The 26974-nt window shown below is 36.3% G+C and overlaps 1 protein-coding gene across 1 annotated transcript in view; it reads left to right on the plus strand.

Moving 5' to 3' along the window:
* Window positions 1-6952, plus strand: part of LOC126419071 (cell cycle checkpoint control protein RAD9A) — a 40039-nt gene extending 33087 nt beyond the window's left edge. Inside the window, exon 6 of the mRNA XM_050086152.1 lies at window positions 5907-6952. Coding sequence (XP_049942109.1) covers window positions 5907-6346 — 440 coding nt within the window. The 3' untranslated portion in view covers window positions 6347-6952. The remainder of the gene's footprint in view (window positions 1-5906) is intronic.
* The last annotated feature ends 20022 nt before the right edge of the window (window positions 6953-26974 follow it).

Consider the following 26974-nt stretch of genomic DNA (forward strand, 5'->3'; position numbering starts at 1 on the left):
TTGTTCTATAAAACTTTCAAAACTGGACTCATTAGGAAGAGCATACTTTTGATTATCCAATGTAAGCTAACAATGCTAGACATTTTGAATCAAAGTTGGGCACAAAAATTGTAGCATGAAAAAAAATCTGAGCTTCGGATTCTTATATCTCACAGAATAAATGTGTACTGATCATAAAGCTTTATATATAAAAGGTCGGTATCACCAGGTTGTAGAATACAAAATTTCATTCACCTACTATTTTACAATAATCTACAAATTTGACAAAAATATGAGAAATTTTGTTAGAAAGAGGAAATAGAGTATATGCGACACTTCTTTTACAAATACTGTTTTCTATTAAAGCTTCAAAACTGGTCTCATTCGAAACAACATGTTTTAAAAAAAAAAAAAAAAAAAAAAAAAAAAAACCCAGAGCAGTGGGGCAGTGGGTTTAATTTCCAACAGGGGCTAACAATACTGCATACATTGAAACAAACTGACGAAAAATCACACTGTGAATAAAATTTTTATTTTGGCCTGTCATATCTCGTAGATTAAAGGTGTGATAAACATGAAACTGTGGACACAAAAGCTTAGGTTTTCCAATGTAAAATATCATTCTCATACCACTTTCTAAATTTCTACAAAATCAGTTGAAACCTGATTTTCATAAAAATTGCTGAAATATATAACACTGAATTAGGATTCCATAATTAATATGAAACAATTTAATGCTGGAAAGAGTATGTTTTCAGGCATTCGGAAAATCATATTCAGTCGGCACTAACAGTACTTGACAATGACGGACAAATTCGGCGAGATGTACCATGGAGACAGGTTGTGTTACAGCAATCTGTTGCCCATGTTTAATTGTGTGTGGTTTTGTTTTCAAATTGACAACTAATATCTCACTGTGTTGCATTGGACCACAGTGACAGTGTCACTGCCAGTTCAAGAACATGAATCCCATCACCATAGGGGCCATGCCCAGTAGCTGTACAGTACTAGCTACAGGTAGGTTTCTTTATCCAGGTTCCCAAGCTGGTAATCCAGTTTCCTAATTTAGGTTTCAAAGCCTCGTTATGGTACCTGTCTGCTTACAAAGCCATTTGCTAAGTACTTATCTCTGATTCTCAAATATATGGGCATATGTCATATAGGCGGTGATCAAAAAATAATATCAATTTTGATTTTAAACTTCTCAACATTGCAACATTATTGACATATTAACAGAACAAAATGGCACACTAATAAAATACATGCCTCCTCGAGGCCAAGCTCATTCATTTTATTGACCTAAAAGCTAGGATGCATTTTGCATACCAATACGACACCTCATTTCGAAGCTTCCCATTTCTTTAATATCAACATCTGGCCGAGAGTATGTTTCCAGAAATTGGACTGCAGAAAGTGGCTCAAAAAGTTTGAAAAATGTAAGTTTTAAAGGAAACAGTATTTGTAAAACAAGTGTTGAATATACCCTATTTGTAGTTTACTGGAAAATAATAGGTGAATGAAGTTCAGTCTACCATCTTACCGTATATAAAGTTTCATGTTTAGCATGTGTTTACGAGATATAAGAATATGAGGTTTACAGTTTTTCATGCCATGGTTTTTGCACCTAATTTTGATTCAAATTGTCTAGCATTGTTAGTCCGTGTTTGGCAATCAAGTATGCATTTTTTGGTGGTTAAAACCATTATCTTTCTAATGAGCCAAAAGTTTTATAGAACATAGTTTTTTTGCAAAATCAGGTCAAAGATACAGCATTTTTGATCTTTTTACAAAATCTTTCTCTTTGCATTTCATTAATTGGAAAGTGGCACGTAAACAAAACTTTGTAGTTGAGAATCTTGTGTTGTTAGATTAGAACATACCAAGTTTCACGTTCATCATACATTTAGTCTCCGAGATATGAGAAGGCAAACTTCTCCTTTGTTATTTTATTATAAATTAGCTGTCAGGGCTGAACCAGAAGCTTTAGGATATTCTTCAGAAGTCTACAGTCTGTAAAGAAAATTTTATTGTAGACTCATCAATGTGTGATAAATGTGGAAGGATGACATTTCTTTTGCCAAATTTTTCTTCCATTTTCCAGGACCAAATCCCTTCTCTTTCTATCTTCTTGGTTGTATCGCTAAAAGTCTGAATCATTGTCAGCAGTATTTCTGAATCAGAAAGAGAAACAGACACAATGTAGAAATAGGCCTCATTCATTTACCAGTGGGTGCTGATTTTGTCATTGTTTAAGGGAGGAAATGTACACATGTAGTCTTCTTGCCATGCAAGCTTTCATATAGCCCACACTTTCTTTTGCATCTTTGTGATTTTAGATCAAAAATAATTGTTGATATGTGTAGTATTTTTGATAAAGATAAGTAAAGTCAAGTAGGTATCATATTTTGATTTTTTTTAATTATTATTTTTTATATAAATATATACTGTTCAGTCTTAACCTGCAAAGAATTTTATTTCATGCATTCACAGATGGCTACTTTTGAATGTTGGCTCTTCTTGCTCCATCCCCACATATACCATTTGATGTGAAATATCTAGTTGTAAAATATGTTATGCATAGACTGCATGTAACTGCAGACTTACAATACACCATGCACAGGGTGCAAGCCTACAGATGAATGCAGTCTGTACACACCTGCATCTTAATGCATACTTTATTTTATGGTTAGATAGTTCATATTATATGGACAAATAGTCATTTGTAAAGACAAAATGTAAAAAAAAATGGATAAAACAACTTTGTGATTGATCGGTTACAGTGCCAGAGCGCAATGCTATCATTGTGCAGTTAGTCATACTAAACCAGGCTGTAGATACATGAGATGCATTTGCAGTTGTGAATACAAACAACCATCAGCTGCATAAGGGAATGATGGCAAGAAAAATTTGTGCCGGCCCGGGACTGGAGCACAGATTTCTCGCTTTATGCGAGTGGTCGCCTTCACCACTTTGGCTATCCATGCTCGATTCATGGCCCGAACCAAACTTCCATATGTCATCGTTCCTGTGCCATAACATGTACGTGTAGACACATTATGTAATTCCTGTACAGGGGAGAACATTTTGATTGAAAGTTCGTGCCTGGTATCAGTGGATAAATGTGATATTCTATCATTCTTCTTAACAACATGGGCATTGCTGCATCAAAGCTCTACATGTGCATTCAAAACAAGAAACTGAGCTTGCATGTTCTGCTAACAGTAGAACTACAATTGCTTGGCAGTTATGTCAATAGAAATGTAGACTGGACAGTATAAGAAAGTCTTGTACTTACCTCATAGAGGAGACATTGAGTCACAGAGAAGCACAATGAGCAACTGCTAAAATATTTAAGCTTTCAGACAAAAGTCCTTCTTCTGAGTTAGAAATCGTACACACTGTGTGTGTGTGTGTGTGTGTGTGTGTGTGTGTGTGTGTGTGTGTGTGTGTGTGTGTTTTCTATTTTGGAAAAATGTTATCTGAAAGCTTAAATATTTTAGCAACCTTTTTTGATTGTGCTTGTCTGTGACTCCAACACTTCCTCTATTTGTTGAGTAGCAATATGTTGTTGTTATTGTTTTCATCATCTTCAGCCCAAAGACTGATTTGATAGCGCTCTCCTTCCTACTCTATCCTGTGCAAGCCTCTACATCCCTGCGTACTGTATTCATCTCTTGGTCTCCCCTTAAGATTTTTACACCCCACACTTCACTCCAATACTATGTTGGTGATCCCTTGACATCTAAGAATGTGTCCAGTCAGCTGATGTCTTTTTCTAGTCAGGTTATGGTACAAATTCCTTTTCTCCCCAATTCTGTTCAGTACCCCATCATTAGTTACATGATCTACCCACCTAATCTTCAGCATTCTTCTGTAGCATCTATTCTCTCCTTGTCTCAACTGTTTATCATCCACATTCCATGCACGGCCTCACTCGGTACAAATACTTCTGGAAAAGTCTCCCAAACACTTAAATCTATGTTTGACATTGACAAATTTCTTTTCTTCAGAAACGATTTTCTTCCCATTGCTAGTCTACATTTTATATCCTCTCTACTTCGGCTGTCATCAGTTATTCTGCTGCCCAAATAACAAAACTCATGTCCTGTTTTAAGTGTCTCATCTTCTAATATGATTCCTTCAGCATCACCTGGTTTAATTTGACTAGATTCCATTATCCTTGTTTTGCTTTTGTTGATGTTCATGTTATATCCTTCTTTCAAGACGCTGTCCATTCCATTCAACTGCTCTTCCAAAACCTTTGTTGTATCTGACAGAATCACAGTGTCATCGGCAAACTTCAAAGTTTTTATTCCTTCTCCCTGAACTTTAATTCCTGCTCCAAATTTTTCTTTTGTTTCCTTTGCTGTTTGGTCATTGTACAGATCGAATAACATTGGCAATAAGCTACAACCTTGTCATACTCCCTTCTTAACCACTGCTTTCTTTTCATGCCCTTCAACTCTTCTAACTGCTGTCTTGTAAATAGCCTTTCACTCCCTGTATTTTACCTCATCTACCTTCAGTATTTAAAAGAGAGTATTCCAGTCAACATTGTCAAAACCTTTCTCTCTGTCTAGAAACATAGGTTTGCCAATCCTTAACCTATATTCTAAGACGTAGGGTCAGTATTGCCTCACCTGTTCCTACATTTCCCCAGAATCCAAACTGATTTTCACTGAGGTCATTCTACTCCAAAGAATTTGTGGTAGTATTTTGCAACTATGACTTATTTAACAAGTAATTTATAGGTCATCACCCATTTCTGTAATATTCTATAATACTTCCTTCAAGTTCATCTCCTTTGTATGGACACACTGTAGTAATATTCACACTTTGGAATTGTAATTATTACATTCTTCATTAAGTCTGAGGTTATGTCTTGGCTGGCTCTCCTAAGACTTTCTGTAGTTCGGATGGAATGTCGTCTACTCCCGGAGCCTTGTTTCAACTTTAGTCTTTCAGTTCTCTGTTGAATTCTTCTTGCAGTATCATATCTCCCTTCTCATCTTTATCTGTGTCCTCTTTCTTTTCTATAATATTACCTTCAAGCTTATCTCCATAATATAGACCCTCTGTATACTTCTTCCACCTTTCAGCTTTCCCATCTTTGCTTAGGACTGGTTTTCCATCTGAGCTCTTGATATTCATACATCTGCTTCTAGTTTCTCCATAGGCCTCTTTAATTTTCCTGTAGGGGGTCTCTGTTTTTCCCCTAGTGAAATATGCTTCTAAATCCTTACATTTGTCCTCTAGCCATACCTGCTTAACCATTTTTCAGTTCCTGTCAATCTCATGTATTAAACATTTGTGTTTCCTTTTGCCTGCTTCATTTGCTTTATCCTTTCTTCAATAAAATTCAATATATCTTGTTTTGTCCAAGGATTTCTATCACACCTTGTATTTTACCCTATTTGATCCCCTGCTGCCTTCGGTATTTCATCTCTCAGAACCACCCATTCGTCTTCTACTGTATTCCTTTCCCCTGTTCTAGTCAACTACTTCCTAATGTTCTCTCTGAAACACTCAACCTGGATAGATTGAAAACCAGGTTATTGAGTAGCAATATATCCTCTTCAGATTGTTGTTACTCCGTCCTGGACTTTCCATGGTTCAGATGTGTTGTACTGTTATATGTGTAAAGTAGGAGAGCAATATATTGTATATTTGAAGGAAAATACTGGATCATAGTTGTGATTTTTAACATCCGTTTGCATCATAGTAATTTTAAGCAGCTTTAGGAAAACACTGAAAATCTGTTTAAGGATTGGAAGTCAAGGCCTTCCAAATAGGAACAATCTTGTTTTAGTTTTGCAGCTTCTCCCTTTGTCTATGATTCATTAATACTTTCTCAAACATATTTTAATATGTGTACTCCCTATTCTCTCTTCTGCAGATTCATTACTTAAAAAGACTCTGTATTACAGGACAATCAGCACGTGATGAAGCACTGGGAGCTGAAGAAATTTTTGAAATGTTCTGTGATGACACAGAGCCAGCAGAGGGCTGCTCACAGGTGTACACTGCAAATAACCAAAGATCGAAAGATGTTCCATCTTCCAGCAAAACAGCTATGAAAAGGGACATAGCTAACAGAGATTGTGAAATGGATGTCGACGAAAACATGGATGTTCTTGACAATCGTGAAAGTTGTGATACCTTCTACAGTAGAAATAGCTGTACTTATCAGACTAGTAGACTACCGACAAGATTGTCTGATTGTGAAGATGATATGGTGCCCAGTTCCCCACCTAGTAAAAAAGCACGTTATGTTTTCAAAAAGTGCTTTGAAGCTACATTTGACCCACAAAATATTCCAGGGCATGATATTGTTCTTGCAGATGATTCTGCTGGTGAAAGTGACTGATTTCGTGTCAGTAAGACTGCAAAGGTGCCTGAGACGTGATAATTTATCTCAGGTTGACAGTCAAACATGCTGTATTTTTGTATTATAATTGTGAATATAATTTGTTTCTTTTACAAATTGTTGAAATTGTGAACACTCTTTGTACTATTTTTCAGTTATTTAGTTCAAAGTCAATTTTTAAATGAAATGTCTGTAATAGTGACTTTCAAATTAGTTTAGTTTGACACAGTGAACATTCTTTGAAAATGTAGTCTTCCTTGGCAAATTTGATTGATGAAATCTTCTTGGCCTATCAGTCGAGTTGTAGCATCATTTCACCTCAAGATGACAAATTTGAAACTTGTCAAAATGTTGTGGCAACATGACATCACAACTCGGCAGATAAACCTGGAAGATTTCATCGAAAAACATTAATTTTGTTAAAGGTAAGGTTGATATATACCATTAGTGCAAAATTATTTTGTTGTTGTTGGTTTCTCTCATCTTTAAGTTTTCATGTGCCCCATCATGAAATGCTATTGCATAATTTGGATACTGAGTATTTGTGAGTGAAGTGTTTCTGAAATAAGATACTTTTTACTTCAATATGAACCTTCTTTAACTATATTTACTGTGTTGTTTTTCATAACCTCTTAACCATTTAAAATATGTTTCCCTAAACCTTATAAAGGTCCATTAAGGGGACTTGTAGGTGAATAACTGCCAAATTCTCTGTAGTTTACTGAACGAGAAAAAGTTTACTTCCATGAAAATGGACCACAGAAAGTACCAAAATTAGAGGAATGTAAAAGTGCCTGCACGCACCACAATGTCCCCATGGCACACAGTCAGCTCTGTTAAAAATAAAGTTTTACTCTCATTTCTTTCATTTTTATGACTTTTTAGTCTGTAAGTAGGATAACCTGCAAAGATTTTACAGTTGCTTATCTTTTGTTTATGTAGAGAGTTTAGTCATTGTTTGCTGTTGTTTTGGCGCAAATATTTTGTTTACAGCAAAGCAATTGTATGCGTGAGTTTCTTACTGTGTGCATGAGTTTCTTAATTCACTTGAAAGTAATGGGAAAAATTAAGAAGTTCAGTGTAAAACAACATAAATTTTATGGAAATTGGTTCATCAAATGGATTAACTCTGCTAATACTGAAATACAATGTAACACAACACTTGAATCCCCTTCAATTACTCCACATGCTTCGAAGCTAAAACTAAAGTATGTGGACAATGGGCTTGATAGTATTAGTGTTGAGACACCACCTATTTATTCAGTTAGAGGTGCAAAATTATGTACAAGATTGAGGAATTTGAAGGGAAAGAAATTAGCTGATGGTACGTGCGTTAACGGAAATGTTTGGCTTACAGACGAAGAAATAGACAGGTTGCAGTAACCCTGTTTCATAAATCCTCCACAAATGACAACACCTGTCTTGCACTCTGCCCACCTGGCAGTGATTCATGGTGTGGGTGCCAGAGGGCTGTAACTCAAGGTGAGACCTACAACCATTAACATTCTTTGGCATTTGCTATAATAGAAGTTATAAAACCTGTATGTAGGGATCTTAGTGACACAACATTATTAGAGAAATGTTTGCATGGTAGGACTCAAAATCCAAATGAAAGTTTCAACAATTGTATATGGGAACAGATACCAAAAACTGTTCTAGTAGGACTAAATACTTTGAAAATAGGTGTGCTAGGTGCTGTTCTATGTTCTTAGTGACGGTGTAGTGTGAAGGCTTAATGTTATGGAATTGATGGGAGTGCCTCATGGACTGAGTATACATAGAGCTCTAATAACCAATGACCAAAGGAGACTCTTTGAAGCAGAAAAATCACTGTTGGAAGTCACCAAAGACGCAAGAATAAGAAGTGTGGAAAAGAGAAGGGAGGAAGAACAACACAGGAAACAAGATGAATATTGACCTGGGATGCATTAGTGCCATGCAGGGTTAATAGAAAAAGCGAGTCCTAACTTGAACTTGAATTTCCCAAAAGTTAAATTATTTCATGTTCTGGAACACTTTTGCTAAAAGCGATTGAATGTAGAGAGCTGAAATTTTGTATACTGTCTTAAAAACATGCTCAACTAAAAAGTAGACTACTCTTGTGACTTAACTTTGAAAATAAAATGTTTATTGAAGAAAAACTGTGAATTCATTTCAAAATTTTTGGTAATCATACTTAAAATCTTTTTGTACCACAATTTATGACAGCGCCATCTTTTCAGTTATCTGCTTTAGAGAGAATAGTGTAAAGAACTTGCAGGAAAAAAATAAACCTTCTACTTTGTTTGTATTTTGAGTAATGTGTGCCTGTAATATACATAAATAATTAGCTAATTAGCACAGTTTATTTCACACCCAACAAAAAAATATGATAAAAAAGTGTGAGAGCTAAAGCTGTGGTTCATACATAAAAATGTTCCCAAAAGATGTCTTAAAAGATGGTAAGCATTATATGGGCTTACAAATCTTATTCTTTGAGTTCAGAAAACTGAACACAGACCAGTCCCCTTAATAATACTTGTCATTACAGCGTTTGATGAAAATTTCTAAGAATTTTTTTATTTTGGGATAAAGCCTGTATGTGTGAGTCAGTACTGCCAATTGTTTGGAATTGTCAAGAAAAACTGTTCACTAGCCTAACATCAGACCTATCTTCTTTTGTTTCTTTTGCTCCTGTATTTAGGTTACACACTCTGAGCTCACTTTAATGATCAAGAATTTACAGACATGTACACAATGATGAAACTTCCTGACAGATTGAGACTGTGTGCCAGACCAGGACTTAAATCCAGACCAGTGCTATTCACAGGCAATGTTTTTATTGTCTCATTTGTTCAGACATCCCTCATAAACCGATTGGCATAAATGAGCTCCCACCTGGCAGTGACTCATCGGTTTTCTTTGAATGATTTTTACCGCTGTACCTCAAAAACTAATGTGTCAGATCACTTACTTCTACTTTTGATAATAAATGACCAACAGACAAGACTCTTTATGATTGCTGTACAGAATTTCATCACAGTCAGTTCTGTCAGTGACAAATTTTGTGAAGGTAAGTCTAATCAGTTGTTCCAAAAAACATCAATGTTGTGGATGAGACGATACACTGAAGCGCTAAAGAAAGTGGTATAGGCATGCATATTCAAATACAGGGGGCCAACAGCGACTGAAGAGAATCGTTCAACATGACAGAAATGCAACTCTTCTGCAAATTGCTGCAGATTTCGGTGCTTGGCCATCAGCAAGTGTCAGCGTGCGAACCATTCGACAAAACATCGTCGACATGGGCTTTCACAGCCGAAGGCTCACTCGTGTACCCTTCATGACTGCACGACACAAAGCTTTACACCTTGACTAGGCCTGTCAACACGAACATTGGATTTGTTGCTTGGTCAGATGAGTCTCGTTTCAAATTGCATCGAGTGGATCTACATGGACAGGTATGGAACAATCTCATGAATCCATGGACCCTGCTCATCAGCAGGGGACTGTTCAAGTTGGTGGAGGCTCTGTAAATAGTGTGGGGCATGTGCAGTTAGAGTGATATGGGTCCCCTGATAGGTCTAGGCATGTCTCTGACAGGTAACATGTACATGAGCATCCTGTTTGATCACCTACATCCATTCATGTCCATTGTGCATTCCAATGGACTTGGACAGTTTCAGCAGAGCAATGCAACACCCACATGACCAGAATGGCTCCAGGAACACTCTTCTGAGTTTAAATGCTTCTGCTGGCCTCCAAAGTTCCCCAGACATGAACATTATCAAGCATATCTGGCATGCCTTGCAATGTGTTCAGGAAGAGATATCCAACCCCTCGTACTCTTACAGATTTATGAACAGCCCTGCAGGATTCATGATGTCAATTCCCTCCAGCACTCCATGCCACATCGTGTTGCAGCACTTGCATACTCGCAGGGGCCCTACATGATATTAGGTGGGTGTACCAGTTTATTTGGCTCTTCAGTGTAGAAGAGGGCTGTTATGTGACGTAGTGTGAGGCAGAGACATCCTTTTGCATACAGTGTTACATTCAGTTTTGTATTACCATTTAGATGTGTAAAAGCTTTTTTCTCCTGACTGAGGCCCCTGTTGATTGGTACAAGGAAATGCTCAAAAATTCAACTGAGGAAATGAAAAACCCATAAAGGAGATGAGATTTGGACATATTCATACAAGCTGGAAACTAATCACAGACATCTGTTTGTGTGTTACAATGAGATCTGAAATCAACAATAGGGGTTCATTCATGAAAATGATCATTTGATTCATTGGGTACACTGGATGTGTAATGTCAATTGCTTTTGAAGCTTGAAGAACAGCTAATGCTCACTTGTATGTGGCAATGTGTTCATCACAGTCATCGATGAAATGAAGAAAACCACCCAAAAAAATTGTATCATTCTTCATCACAGTGCTAGCTCTCATAAGCTCTCATAGCACATCAGACAGTATATTATTTGATGGAGAACATCATGAAATTAATGTCTTGTTGCCAGTATTAACCTGGTTTATCATAAAGAGTTTTCTTATTATCTTATGTGAAATAAAAATTTTGTAGACACTGATTGTCAGCACCTCAGGATGCTGTTGAAGCTTTTCAGAACCCAAATTTGGAAGTACAAAGTTCAAAAAATGTTTCCATAATTAGTTTGAAAGCGTACAGAAGTGTATGCATTTTAAAAGCAAATATTGTCAGAAACAATAAAATATTTGAACAAAAAATTTTTTCTTTCACTGTGTCTTCCAAAACAGCAGGCTTCGCAAAAGGTGGTAGCCGCTTGCTGCTTGATTATCACAAGGAAAAGATAGGCTGCCCTAGAGAGGTAGTGAAGCAAATCGAAAGATTGCACACCAGGTTTTATGTCATCAAAGGGGTGTGATGCACAGTAGATTTTGACTTACAGAGAATAATGGAGTTCAGACAGAACTGTTCTAGAATAAAGTTAACTCTTGTATAAATAGAATGTACCATGTGGTTAACTTTCATTTTAATTTAAATGAACTGAAATAAACTTTGTGTTACAAGGGTCAAGTGTGGAAACTTACTTGCAGATTGTGTACGTTACAACCTAACCCCACACAGCCAAGGGCACCCATACCTGGGGCCAAGGGGCCCCCCATATCTGCCCTAGCTCTTACAGAAAGGAAAAAAATATAATGTCAGGTTTTCCTTTTTTTCCAAGAACATTATTTATAGGTCAGTGTTACACACGTTTTTGACAGGGTTAGAAATTGAACTTTTTTATGATTACTTACAAGTCATCATTCTTTATTGTACAGGACCGTCCCGATCGCACAGACTTTTACACTTCACTATTAGCCATTTCGGCTACTGCCATCTTCAGATCATAAATGTTCTGATGCAGTATCCACATCAAACTAAACATGTAAGTACACAGTAAGTACTTTATATTTTCAGTTGATAAGTCACCATTCATTTTCCAAAATATTAAGAATGTTCCATACCATCAGTTCTAGTTGGTACAACACTCTGACAAATGTCTTAAGTCAGAGCAGCGACTTTGTAGAGAAGTAACTGACAAGTGTAGCTAACTATTGCAAATAAAACATTTTTCATTTTCGCAGTGGCTTCCTTTTTGCGACCGATCAGAACTTACTTTCCAAATAGCCCTCATACATCAGTATACACATAATACAGCTGAGTGAAAGAATGAGTACAAAAATATATACACCAGTCTTCAGTGTTTTCCCCAGATATAAATGAGTATTTATATGCTGAGCACACAGCAGTCATAATCCCAAAAATAAAATCAGCAATTCTGGAGCTCACAAAACCAAATTGAACACTCTTTCTAAAAAATAAAAAACTATAGAATGAACGCACAAAATATGGTGGCTAATGGTCCAGAGGGCACCAGAGTTATCACTAAATAATATGCCTGAGCCCCTCTTTGCATTCTCTTTCTTTTTGGATAAACACCTCTCTAGTTGTTCTGCGATCAGCTGGATCATAAGCAATCCTGCTCCTTGAAGGAGGGAATCGGGCTGTTCCTGGAGACATTTTCAGTGAATAAAATTTATGTAATTGAGAAGTTACATCAGATTTTCAATCTATCATAATTTTTGTATTTGTGAAGAAAGCAATAGCAGCTGGATGTGAAAACTGCTGCACATTCAACTTAGTGACCTACCTCATACATCAGAAGTACAAGACTCTGACAGGAGAAATCAGCACTGATGAAATGATGCAAGATCAGGATAGTTGTTAGGTACGGTGTTGTTCAGTGTCACCCCTGATATTTAATTTGTATATGTAAGAATCGGCGAGGAAAATCTCCATTTGGGAGTTTTTGTCATGAATAGAAAGTCAGCATGATACAGTTTACCAATGACATAGCAGCCGTTATCAGGAAATTAGTCCGATTCTTGTTGAAGTGGAGTGTGTTCTAACCAATGGCCACAATATACATATAAACAAAAATAAAACTAATGGTAATGGAGATGCCGAAGGGCTACATCTTAAACTTTGAAAAAATTCTGTTGCAGTGATGAACGAATTTTGCTTCCTCAGAAGTAGGACTGGCAAAGAAGGAAGTTGCAGGAGGGATTTAGTAGCAAGAATTGGCCAAGGGCTTTCTACAAAAAGAAATAGCTAACACCTGGAAGCATAATGACTGACACACCAGAAAAAGATTAAAAACGAGCTATGTTTGAAGCACTGGATGTGAAATGGATAGTGGAGAACACTGAAATGAAATGGTTAGAAACCTTTGAAAAGCAGTGTTATAGGATACTGCTGCTGTTTGATTGATTGATTGGTCAAGTAAGGAACAAGGATTCCCTGCAGTGAGTCAATGGAAAACATATTTAATGAAGAATGTTATGAAACGAAGAGCCAGTATGGTTTGGCACATACTACGATATTAGTTGTTCCTGAAAGCAAGAGTTGAAGGGGTGGTAGAGGGACAGAATTGCAGAGATGGGCCTAGATATTAGTGCATAAGGCAAATTGTCAAGCTAAAATGTAGATGATAGTTAGCTAGTGACTGGAACAGAGAGCTGCATCAAATCAACTGTTTGGCTGCTGAACAACACATTAATGAATGCAGGAGTTAGAAGGAATATTAATGAAGTGAAGAAAATATTTTTTGTATAACAAAAATCATAAGAAACAGATTACTTGGGTAATCGATGATCAAACATCCATTTCTGGGGCTGAACATGTGGAGTATCAATGAAAAGAATTTTCACAAGTATGTTGCAGTATGCTTTAGATATGTACGTGCTAAATAAGATTTTCAGGAGTGGGAAAGTCCCACAGTGATCCAATAAATGTGTCAAAAGGTGCAATGAAATCAAAGAGAGATCCATCTCACATTTGTTAAAGTGGAGATAAAGTCATGATGGCAAATTACAAACAAAACCAAAATGACTGCAAGGAGAGCTATGTGAGAAACGCTGATTCAGTCTAAAAGTACAATTCTGGCTACCAGTTGCATGAAGAGTACCTAAGAAATTTGGTCTTACATAACTTGTATGAAAGTCATATATCCATTCTCTCAGAGATCATTCCAGCTTAAAAATGAAAAAGACACAAAGGATGCTAGGAAATACTAAATTTGTTTCACTGAGAAAGATAGTATTGCTCTCTTCAATCATCACATGAATGACAGTTACTGAGGTATTGGGTAAGTGTCAAATACGCCATCCAAAAATGTGCAGTGGACAAAAAGACATCAAATGACTGAGTTAGTACTGTAAATGATTTTTGCAAATTAATTTTTAAGTCTGTCAGTAATAGTACCTATAATTTACAAAAGCAATTTACGTACGGCCCCAAGAAGAGAAAGACAATTATATTGCTTAGTTATTGAACAATTGAAAGATTAAATTAACGAATATATGTCAGAAGTTTCCATTGGAAGCTCTTTGAGTGACCTTTGGATGTATGGATGTCATGTCAGGGAGGACTTTTGGCAGTTAAGAAGCAGTGGAAAAGATGTAACTGGTACAGTTGCATTTTCTCCCCTACAGCAAAAGTCAGGCAGCACTAGAAAATGGGGTCCAGTTGGCCTGTCTAATTTTTTTCTTTTGAAGATGAGGTTATTTATAAGGCTCACCAGCAAGAAGAATGGACAGTTCACCAAAATATTTTGGAAGACATTGCTTCACACTTCCGTGGTTCCTCCTAGGTGGGAGCTGTTTGCAATGAACCTATTGACATGAGTTCAGATGAGTCAGAAATTATTCATTAGTACTGTTAGACAGTTAATTTTAATGAGACTACACACCATTATCATGTGTTTGTGAAGTAATGTCAAACTGAATTAACCGTGGGAGAGTATAATGTATGTAACTGTCGCAACCACAAGTGTCGCCAGCAACTTGGAAGATTCCGCGACCAGGTAACTCACCAAATATGCTATCTTATGCATCAAGTCTACTCTTACACACTATGTTGCTTGTTTGAAGTTTTGTGGTAATTCTGCAGGTAGCAAGGGAAGCCACATTTCATTATCTATTTTGCAGGCCAATTAGAAGCAACTGATTCAGTCCACTATCTGTACAACCCCATTAATAATGGAGCTGTCAAAGAAAATTATCGTTTGTGCAATGACACTTGTTTATTATCATGCACATTCTTTATGATGGTGAAAATTCGTTCAGTTGGTTGGTATTTAACACTTTGGGCCTTGAGCCATAGTGCATGAAGCCTAGATGTTTTTAACGTATTTTAATTTACTACAACTATTAAATGGTTTTTATTATAGTAATGACATTACCCTTACTGAAAAGCCTAAACTTTCTAGTTTGAAGCTGTGTGTAATACTTTGCTCTTTTAATTAATATTTGTTTCCATGAAACTTTATAATTGAAAATTTTTGAAAACTTTATAATTGAAAATTTTTGAAAAGAGGAAAAATTGGTCAAGGATATATGCAGTTAATGTTCAGAAGGAAAACTACATTATTTTAAACAAGAATTTTAATAATTATTTATACTGCTTGTTTTATATACAGTAACCTCCTTTGGCTTTATTTTAAGGTGAAATTTGGGTCTTTGTATGATAAATTTTGAAACATGTTAGTTTGCACAATGCCACTTTGGATTCACTACACTGGTAGCTTGTGTCTTTGTGCCACACTTTCCCAGTAAGCTTTTTGCCTCTCAGAGAACACACTACACATTGTTTTTGCTTCTGTTTCTTGTCTATTTCTGTCTCAATCTTTTCCAGAAAATGGTTTCCAGTTGATAGTCTGGAGAGTCCCGATGTACCAGGTTGTGGTTCGAGATCTCTGCTGTCTGCAAGACCTGCACAGATAGTCATAAACTGTGATGTTGTGAGGCATTTTCAGTTACCTTGTGGTACAATATACTAGAATTTATTATCACCATTAGTATTATGTGGAATGACAACTTTCTCCATGAATTCACAGTTCGATGCTCAAAAGCCCTGTATGATTGTCGTTGGTCTGATAAGTCAACACCCAACTTTTTTTTATTATAGTCCACCACACAGGCCAGTTTTGACTTCTCTCTGCCTCTCTTATCAATAAACGTCAATCTCAGCAGTGTGTCTTGTACTTATCATGTGCACATTTCTTTTGTCCTTCCAACAGAATGCCAAGATATTTCCTTTATGCCTAAGAATTAGTTCACCTCACTGAAGATTCAGATCTTTTATAGCAGAAGGTAGTCCCTGCCTAGATTTTTTTTTTTAGTTCCCACAAGAACAGTTTTTGCAGCTTCCAGTTCTTAAAAAAGGACTCAGCTGGTGTAGTATCTGCCTGTAAACAAAGTGTAACCTTTTCCTGACAGATTCCCAAGCAATGTCTTTACAAGTGTCACTGTGTCAGACCTCTCACCTGCGTAAACAGAAAAATTCCAGACATAATCTGTCTCTGACATTGACAACATGTACAGTTTTATACCATATTTATTTGGCTTCAGTGGTATGTACTGAAATACACAGCCATGAAATTTGCGTGTGCTTTCACCATTTGTAATGTTTTGAATGGGTGCATATGTTCACTGGAAATTAGCAGACACTATACCCAGGAGTGGTCTCACCTTGTGCAGTGGGTCATAGCCAGCTTCTCCTTTTTTCTTAGTAACTTAATTGTCATTGATGTGAAAGTTTCTCAAAATAGAAGGAAACCTGTCATGCCTCAGGATGTTTGGACAGAAATTATGTGACACAACAGGATTCTTGGACCAGTGCTCTCGTATAGAGGGTCTCACACTTACACACACATGGACTATAATTGCCAGAAACTTTCTTATTTCTATGAGAGTAGCTCCTTTCCACTTTGATAGTGAGCAGGTAGGGGAAGGGATTTGTGCTTCATAATTTCCTTATGCTTTATTGTGCATACAGATTAGTTTGCTGCTTCATATGATTCACCATATTGTCTGTAAGTAAACACAAAAAGAAGTCTAGATGTGTGCTGTCTAGTCTAAACTGGTAAGGTTGCACTTTCCAGAGTGTCCTGAGAATGGACAGATATTTGGCACACGATCAGTAGTTGTCCAGCCTTCCTCAGAATCGGTACGGCGCAAAGTTCTCGGTCTCATACTCACCCTTGGTCATCCACGCACTTCAGGTGTGGTATCAGCAGGAACAATGGCAATACATGTTTCTGAAGAACTAGGACACTCGCTCTCCTCATCTGAATCCACCATAAAAGTAGTATTTGCAAATACTACTCATGTACAGAGTACAAGGCATCTGTCCTGTCAGCTTTGAAGTAACCAAGAGGGGAGATGGCAGCTGCAAAATTCCATATGTGACTACATGTATGAATCATCAGAATGTTATAAGTCATTTAGGCTTGATGAAAACAGGAAAAAGCTAGCTATTTCCACTGCCAACAGAATTCCATTCCATGCAGTACATGACAAGATAAGAGAACCTCTGTCTGTTTCCAAATTTGAGCAAATTCATTTGATAACAAAAACATTTTTACAACTTCAGGCAATACAATAATTTATGTTCAAATGTCACAAGGCATAAAGGTGTAGAAAACCAATGTAAATGTGGGAGTTAATAAGGTCAACATTGGCAATAATCCCTGTGTATAAGCAGCCTAAAATATTCACTCCTGAGAAAAGAAGACTGTCTTCATTATTATGAATAGTGCTCAAGGTAAATATTGATTCACAGTGGCTGTATTTGTATCAATGGAACTGGCAGTAATGGTTTTGAATAATTTTCTGTCCTTGAACTGTAATGACATGGAATGAAGTTTTCCTTTTGCTTTTCTTATTTTGAACAGAGGTGCTATCATTGTTTTCTGATGTGATGAAGACTGAAGCAGGTAAACTAGGGTCTCAGATTTGTAGATCAGATTTAGCTGTTTAATTTTACAATGTTTGGCTTTCACATATGGAAGAATCAGTGGGAATACTGTGTTTTTCCTTGCATACTCACACGGTACCAGATAGAGAACAAATAAAATAATATAGTGAAAACTCTGATGCAAGAGGGACAAGTTATTTCTTTTGGAGAACTTGAATTTATGCTTTGCTCTCTGTAGCACAATACTATGATTGTGTTTTTTCTGAAAGTTCCATTTTCTGCTACTCTCACAATTAAAACAGTAAATGATCTTAAGTGACCTGAATGTGAGTGATACGCAGGAAGAAGTGACTTTATGTTGTATAATTTTGATTCAGAATCAACTCCTGTCACCAGCAGAGAATAAAAATATAATATCAGTATATAAAATAAAATACCTTCCTTTTTCAAATGCATTTAATTTCAACATGTCTGTAAATTCTTTCAGTCATAGTATGGTGTACTTGTCAGCATCAGAATCTGCAGAAATTTATTCAACAGGGAGCAAGATCCTGAAAGCTCAATTTTTGATACACTCTAAGATGAAAGAAAAGACGCACCGTGAAGAAATTAAGTGAATGCAATGGAAATTGGTAGATGTGATGCACATGTACAGAAAAACAAATGATTAAAGTTTTAAAACAGCTGAATGATTTATTAAACAGAAAAAGCTTCACAAATTGAGCAAGACAGTAGTGTATTGGTCTGCCACAAGCTGTTATGCAAACAGTTATTCAGCTTGGCATTGATTCATAGAGTTGTGGGATGTTTCCTGAGGGATATCATGCCAAATTCTGTCCAATTGGCACAATAAATTGTAAACATCCTGAGCTGTCTGGGCAGTGCTGCTTATAATACTGCAAACATTCTCATTTTTCTGGCCAAGGCAGGGTTTGGTAAGCAAGAACACAAGCAGTAGAAATTCTCACCTTGTGCAAGTGGGCATTATATTGATGAAATGTAAGCTCAGGATGGCTTGCCATAAAAGGCAACAAAACGGGGCATAGAATATTGCTGATGTACTTCTGTTCAGTAAGGGTGCCTATGCAGTAAGGGGTCATGCTATGAAAAGAAATGGCAACCTGGAGCATCATCCTTGATGGCAAGGTCGTGTGGCAGGCAACAGTCAGGTTGTTACCCCACTGCTATCTGGGGTGTCTCCAGACACACCTTCGGCCTGGAATCTCGTTGATTGAAGCAGAATTGTCTTCAGTGATGAGTCTCACTTTGAACTGGACACCAAGGACCAGCGAATACTTGGGGGGGTGGGGGTGGGGGGAGGGAGGGGAGTCCAAATCTCCCCAGGCCTACGTAACTTCTCCACTCATCTCCCATCTTAATTTCCACTGTCTCTCTTGCTCTCATTGCTACTGTTTCCATTCATCTCTTACTGCCACTTGCCATAACCATCTCCTCTTTGTCTTCCACTCCTATTATCTTCAACCACGTCTCTTATACTGCCATTTTCTCTTTCACATTGTCACTGTGTCCACTCTTTCTTTCCCACTGCCACTGTCTCCTCTCTCTTCCGCTTTTTGTCTGTCTGCTACTGTCTTTCAGCAGAAAAAAGTGGAAATAATTGTATGTTCACATCCCAAAATTTATGGTGAGGAAGGCAGAGTGAGGACTGAGGCAGCTGGTTTCCCACTTTTCTGTCAGTCCTTTAAAGGTGAGAATATTCACCTTTTTGTGCTCTGACAGGAGCATTTTTCAGCTGGTGCCCTTATTTTCCCTGTTACAGCAGTTTTGACAGTTTTTTATATACTTCGAACATTTACATACTTTGACACATATAAACCACATAAAGATAAGTATAATATTATATCTAACAACAAAGATGATGTAACTTACCAAACGAAAGTGCTGGCAGGTCGATAAGTCACATCATCTTTGTTTTTAGATACATTTTTCCCATGTGGAATGTTTCCCTCTATTATAAGTATAGTATTAGGTTTACATAAAACCTTCTCCCACCCAGTGCAAGTTCACTTTACACCAACTGACATAAAAAGGCACAACATTTTTATGCTATTCCAATGGTAAACCAAAAAATGCAGTGTTTGATTTGCAAGTACAAAGAATATCATACTACAAAATAAGTTTTTGTAAGCTGATTATGCCAGTAGGTGGCACCATTGAATAATTTGCAGGTCAAAACAGCCTGAGTAGGTGTGACATGCCCATTATACAGGTTGTTTCAAAAAGGACTTTACAACTTTCAAAATTCATTTAAATTACTTCATAGTATCTACAGAGGTGATTGTAGTGAGACTTTGTAAGGAAATTCATTGAGTTTTGTCTTGTGTAGTTTGCTAGTGCCAGTAGCACTGTAAGGAGCACTAGTGGCAGTTGCATTAAAGATGGCTGCCTTCACTGGACCCTAGCATGCTAGCTGTTTGTTTTGGTTTGAAGAATTGAAGTCAGCAACAACATTTCAGCATAATTTCCATACGAAGTTCACAAAAGATCCTCCTAGTAGGCCTACACTTTGTGATTGGCATAAATGTTTTGGAGAAGTGGGGTGATCAGTAAGATGTGGGAAATTGTCAGGTCGTCCAAGCACATCTGATGATGTTGTTGAGGTCTGATTAAAGGAAGACATTGAAGCAATTCCAGAGGCAGGCTGCTAGATTTGTTACCAGCAGGTTTGAACAAGATGCAAGTGTTATTGAGATACTTCAGAAATTCGAATAGAAATTCCTGGAGAGAAGGCAACGTAGCTTTTTGAGGAACACTATTGAGAAAATTTAAAGAACTGGCATTTGAAGCAGACTGCCAAACAATACTACTGCCATCAACATACATTGCACATAAGGGCTACAAAGATAATATAAAGAAATTAGGGCTCTTACAGAGCCATCCATATAGATACTCAGTTTTCCCTCCCTCAATTTGCGAACAGGATAGGAAATGTCTAGTAGTTGTACAGGGTTCCCTCCAACACATGCCATAAGGTGGCTTACGGAGTAGCTATATAGATGCAGATGTACTGATTCTCTTGGCCGTTTGCGTGGATGGATACAAACTGTTAGGGAAAAAGTCAGTTTTATGAGAAGATGAGATGAGATATCAATTAATGAGATGATTAGAAACTGTATATCTATTACAAATTTACAAATATACATTAGTTTACATACAAAAAAACTGTTAGCAAATATACATACACAATTATACTTGGTTTTTTTTTTCAGTTCAAACTCTGATTAGATATCAAAAAAGGTACATGCTTGGATACTCTTCAGAAGACAAGAAAGCAAGACATTTATCATTCTTATAGCATTGTGTGATCATAGTTTACATTTTCATTTTTTACACAAAAGACACAAATGTGCATGACATCATCATACTCTGCTTATGAACTGTATTTGCAACATCTTTGTGATCATAATTTAGAACTGCAGGTTTTTGTGTAAAAGACAAATTTGAAAATTAAAACATATTGACAATTTATACACCATGATGAAAATATTTTGTATGATTTCTACTTCTTAATGATAGTAAATATGTTTTTCCCTCTTAGAAAACATTTACTGAGGATATAGTCGTGTGCAGATCCTTGAGTTTTATAGCCTGTTTGGCTGTTTCACACTTTACAAAATCTATACAAAATTTCTGCTATCACTATTTACTACAATAGATTATAACCTGATAGATACTCAGCTACACCATAAGATTTCTACTGAAGGTAGAACAGCTGTTTAAAATGCTGAATTAAGTTTGATCATTTTGATGTCACAGGGTAGTTTGTGGTAGGGCCTGTGACATTTGCCTACTTTACTATCTCATTGATTGTCCTCAGTGTCAATGTACTGTGTTGTGATACTGGCTGAAAAATGGGGGTTGAAAGTCCGACACTGACTACTTTAAATGATGTAGCCGACAGGTTCACAGTAGCATTTCACAGTTGCTTACTTTCACTGTTAACAAACCACCCCCCCCCCCCCCCCCCCGCCTCCCCCCTCAATATTATGCAGTTATATGGTCAGTCAACTATGTTTAACTTTTTTGGTAAGTCTCATTAATAGGTTGCTGGCAAACATCCACATACTGCAACAACAGTTTACTGTTGAACATCTACAAGCAGTAAAAGCCTAACCACTCAGTCCACAGTTCATGAAGAATAAAAAGGTATGTATGGAACAAACACTGTCATTGTTTTAACACATGGCCTGTGTTACACTTACGTTACAGTTAAGTTGATGCATTGTTGTTGTTCTAACCAACACAGGTTTCTTGTCTGAAACTCAGCCGTGGACTGACTATCTCAGGACGAAAAATCGGGCCCTTATATATCCTCACAATAATAGGTACTGAAACTATACATTGTTTGATGTTTAATTTACAGAAATTACAATTAAAACTTCACTCATTAAATTAGCTGAATACATAGAAAAATTTCTTCTTTTTAACAGTTTCTTCTACTGCCATGGTTAAGCTGTATTATATGTTTAAATCATGAAATTAACAAATACAGTTATGCAAACAATACTTTTTATGAAAGTGAAAATTACTTTGGAATTAATTAAGGGCTGGCTTTGCTAACGTGTTTTTGAATAGAGCCAAATAGATCCTTTAAGAATGCTGTTAGTTATTCCTCCAAATTTTTACAATTAGTACAGAATTTATATTTGTTTATAAGTCGTCAAAAGAATTTAAGGCACAAAACAATCAATGGTTTCACCCTATAACAAAAGATATTAAATAGGCATAGTCAAAATAAATCAGAAAAACAATTACATACATAAAAATAAGCACAAAATTAGATCTGGTGTTATATTCTTTAAAACTGAGGCCAACCTTTATCTTTTATGAAAATGAAGCTTATACTCTTGTATGTTAATAGTAGGGCCTAATTAGTTAAAATACAAAAATGAATTTTAAGGAGGCAGATGGCAAAACAAGAGGGGAAGTAAAATTATCTCAGCTTGCTTCATCACATCACCCTCTCTTGATCAGATAGAAACTGCAAATAGCTAACTGGGCAATTCAATGACCACAAGTGACCCCAGACAGTGGTTTAAAATCTACAGTCAAAATAAATTAGAAAATCAATTACATACATAAAACTAAGCACAAAATCAGATCTGGTGTTATATTCTTTAAAACTAATGTCAATCTTCCTCTTTCTATCAAAATGCAGATTATACTCTTGTATGTTAATGGTAATTAGTTAGAATTCAAAAATTAATTTTAAGGAGGTAGATGGCAAAACAAGAAGGAAGTAAAATTATCTCAGCTTGCTTCCTCACATCACCACCTCATTGGATTGATCAGATAGAAATTGCAAATAGTAACTGGGCAATTCAATGACCACAAGTGACCCCAGACAGTGGGTTAAAATCTACATACAAAGAAATATTACATAAGAAATCTTATCAAAAACTACAGTACGTATGTTTTTTAAATTCCAACTTATATGAACTGGCCATGTGAAAATCCCCATACAAAATATTTACATACAGTGTATTGTACAGTGGCACAAAATATCCAAAAGCATTACTTTTATTAAAATTTAGGCATCTTTATCGTAAGTGATGTCCTTTTTGGGTAAATGAAAATTACATTCTAAAAGTCATATCACTTGATACAAGTCCCGTCTTCCTTCAAGTAATAAATTCTCTTGTGCTGCAATAAGTTAAATTACACTCTGCATTGCAGTTCACTACGTGGACAGAAAATTTCACTTACTCAATGTTTAGTATTTTTCATAAGCAATTTCACACTTTTAATGGGCTTTTACACATTTTCTCACCAAGTTGTCCACGCCTTCAATAGTTCCAAGAGGCAGTTAGTAAGGAAATGCACTGCTATCAGTTCCCTTGGAGGTGGTTCTCCTCCACCATACAACATGAAAATATTAGACAAAATACCCTACTTATTACACTTACTTTTACTTCTAAACATAAGGAAAAATATTTAACACTAATGGCCAATAATGGCCATTACTTCATAAATAAATACATTACATAGTCCTCATGACATTGCAGTAATTAGCTCTAAAATTGACTATAGTATGAAATATGTGGACAAGTAAAAATATGTGTATGTTACACTACAATCATTACTCTGTGACATAACTCTGTCTGAAATTGGTTAAACTTGAAAGGTTTGGATTTCTTTTCCACTTGCAAAATAGCAGAAACTCAAGATGTGCAGTAGCATAGATTTACTAATCATTATGTTAAAAAAATAATAGAATCACCATCACATAACTTAATTCCTATTCAGATCAAAATTAAGGCAGTGGAAGTTATACCAAATCATTGCCCTACTTCTCCACTCAACTCAGAGCATGACTCTCATTAAACCAGAGCACTAAATCCTCACAAAACCGCAAAATGTTACCAAATATTTGACCTGTCAGAATATTCACATCAGTCTAGCACCGCATTATCTGTTAATCAGCAAAAGTGCTTTTCTTCATTCCAGTATTACCTCCTCAAGCTCATAGTACCTCAGAACACAAACAGAAGTTTTCAGATAACCTATAGATCCAATAATGCAGCATAATGTGACTTGTACCTCACTAAAATATTGCTCTTTATGTCAAGCTCTCATTCCCAGCTGCAGTGTCATGAATTGCACAATATACACTTAACCCAATGTTGCCTAGTTCAAATTTTAGATCCTCGATACAGTTGCTCCACATTTGTTGGTACACAGTTATCTTTTTCAGTACTCAGTCCTGTCTGTCAGCACCATTATTTCACTTACCTTTCTTATCTCGTTAGGTTGTGGAGTGCATTCTCAAAAATTATCACTACCACAGAGACAGGCTTCCTAACCATTAAGACCCTAACATTATTCATTATTTTATAATTTCATTGTTACTTCATTAACTAATAAATAAACACCTGCTCTGCTTGTCTAATGCAAAATTGATTCTACTGAAAAACACTCCACAGTAACAGATCCTTGTGGTAAGGCAGACTTAACCCTCAGTACCGGTCATACAAAATTATCACTCATAAAAACTATTATTTCCTGTATTCCATCAAACTGCTTGAGATTCTGGCCTAAAGGGTAATATAAATACAAATCTTGCTTATTATTTCCACATACATTACTCCAAGCAACTATGTTTAAAGTTGTAATTCCTTAATGTTAGAAAAATGTACCATGACACTTTATGGGTAGATAGTTATCTCAATATACTGACTGCACTGAATACAAACACTTCTATTATACCACAATTAATATTAATTCCTAGTATTCAAGATGGTTTGTACTGCATATTGCCTCTGATGCTGCACCAGTGAGCTGGTTACTTCAGATGTTAATCATAGTTTTCAGATAATCTGCACCATCTCCTCCACATAATGCAGACACCTTTCATTTTCTGTTTACCTTACCTCTTTGTTTTACAGAAAGTCTTTAACCATGGTACCAGTTTACTTTCTCCCATCTTCTTATGATTCCATTACTTATCACTAACACAACATAATATCATATATACATATATAACACTGGAGAAACCTTTTCTAAAATGTTTCTATATTAAAGTATCCTACTGAACAAAACCACATGAACGTAGAAGATAGCATAATTCTGATTCACTTACAAACTACAGATGGGATAGGAGAAGAGTTTGACTGCTTCATGAAACATGAAAAATGAGACAGACAGATGGGGCAAGCATTATCACCACATAATGAACTCAACACAGAATACTGAACCCCCTACTTGCTATATACACAAGAAATTAGATCCAAATATAACCTCAGTGCCGAGATTTTGAATCACCAAGAAATTGCAATCCAGCGGCTGTACTGCCAATTCCACACTTAATAGTACCTCTTGTTTCACACTCATTGTAGCTTAACAGTAGCACCAATAATTTTTATCCCAGAAAACATACATCACTACTATACCCTCTGTGTCTTAACAGATTCAAACAATGCCCGTGAAATACTATTCAGATCACTGACACTGTCCAGTAAACACTTACCATGTATACCTTCTACACTTGCTGTTATTACAGGGTGCCACACTTCATTTTTACTTACCATGTGATCTTCTTCATACAACAATTCCTCATTAATCTTTTCCCTGGAAAAACTATCATCCTGCTTACCAAAATGATTATCAGACCCACTGTCACTTTCTCTATGCTTTAGATTTTGTGCCTCTTCCACCTTTTTCTTCGTTTCAGTCAATTTTGAATCTACATTTTCATTTACTTTTACTGTTTTTTCCTCTACCACTATTGCACACTTGGTTTCTACCTCAGTTTCTGAATCATTTTTAATGTGATCCATTTGGTTCTCAAGTTTAAGGGGAGTTGGAATGCCGGAAAATGGAAAAAATTCACATTTTCAGTTTTTAACCTTATAACTTAATTTGAAATTTTCTGCTTAAAATGGTGCAAAATTTGTTAAGAAATTCCAATTGGAAGTATTTTTATTTAATTTTTCAAAATTACATGTGCGCCCAGCAAAGTTACCCATCTTGTGATTTGTACACATTTAAATCTTCGCATTTCCGAAAACATTACATATAGAAGGCTGTGGATTTCACTCTTCAGTTGTAGAATCTTTGATCCTTCCATAGGTACCATTGTTTTTACGACTAGCTGTGTTTATTGTTCAGTTTTTGATCTGTGAGTGTTTGTTTTGAGCCTCGAGTTTAGTTTGTCGCTCATTTGGAGTTTGTTATCTGTCTTGTTTTGACTTTCAGTGGTGAGTGCGTAGTTTCTACGATGCCTAGGAGTGCATCATTATTTAAAAAGCGAAAGTTTCGCGGTAATAGATTTACAAATAACGTTTGTTCAAGTGATTCTGCTTCAGCACCTGTTGATGCTGGTGAAAGTTCTGACGTTTGTACAGCTGAGATGTGTGAAGGAGACACGCCCACCAGTGCATCAAAAAAGAAGTTATCAAACTGTGCAAGTGAAATTACAGATGAAGCTTCTAATGAACAATATGTTTTAGTCGACTTTCCTGTTTTTACTGAGTTTATGAAGAAATGTTTGTGTTGTAATCTTTGTGGAGGTTCTTTTGATATGAACATAACAAAATCTATAGGACTTTCCTGCAAAATTGCTATAGTTTGTGCCAGTTGTGAAAATGAGACCTGTTTTTGGAGCTCTAAAACATGCAGTAGCAATTTGTTTGAGAGTAATATCAGGCTAATGTATGCAATGAGAGCAATTGGTAAAGGACATACTGCTGCTCAAACATTTTGTGCCATAATGAATCTTCCACCTCCACCTGCTAAAATTGACAATTACACTGAAGTGATAGGAGATGCTGTTCAGTCTGTAGCAGATTTATCAATGAAAGCTGCTGCCAGTGAAGCAAAATATATAAATGAAGGAAACCCAGA

This window comes from Schistocerca serialis, chromosome 9, assembly GCF_023864345.2.
Source record: "Schistocerca serialis cubense isolate TAMUIC-IGC-003099 chromosome 9, iqSchSeri2.2, whole genome shotgun sequence".
Lineage (NCBI taxonomy): Eukaryota > Metazoa > Arthropoda > Insecta > Orthoptera > Acrididae > Schistocerca > Schistocerca serialis.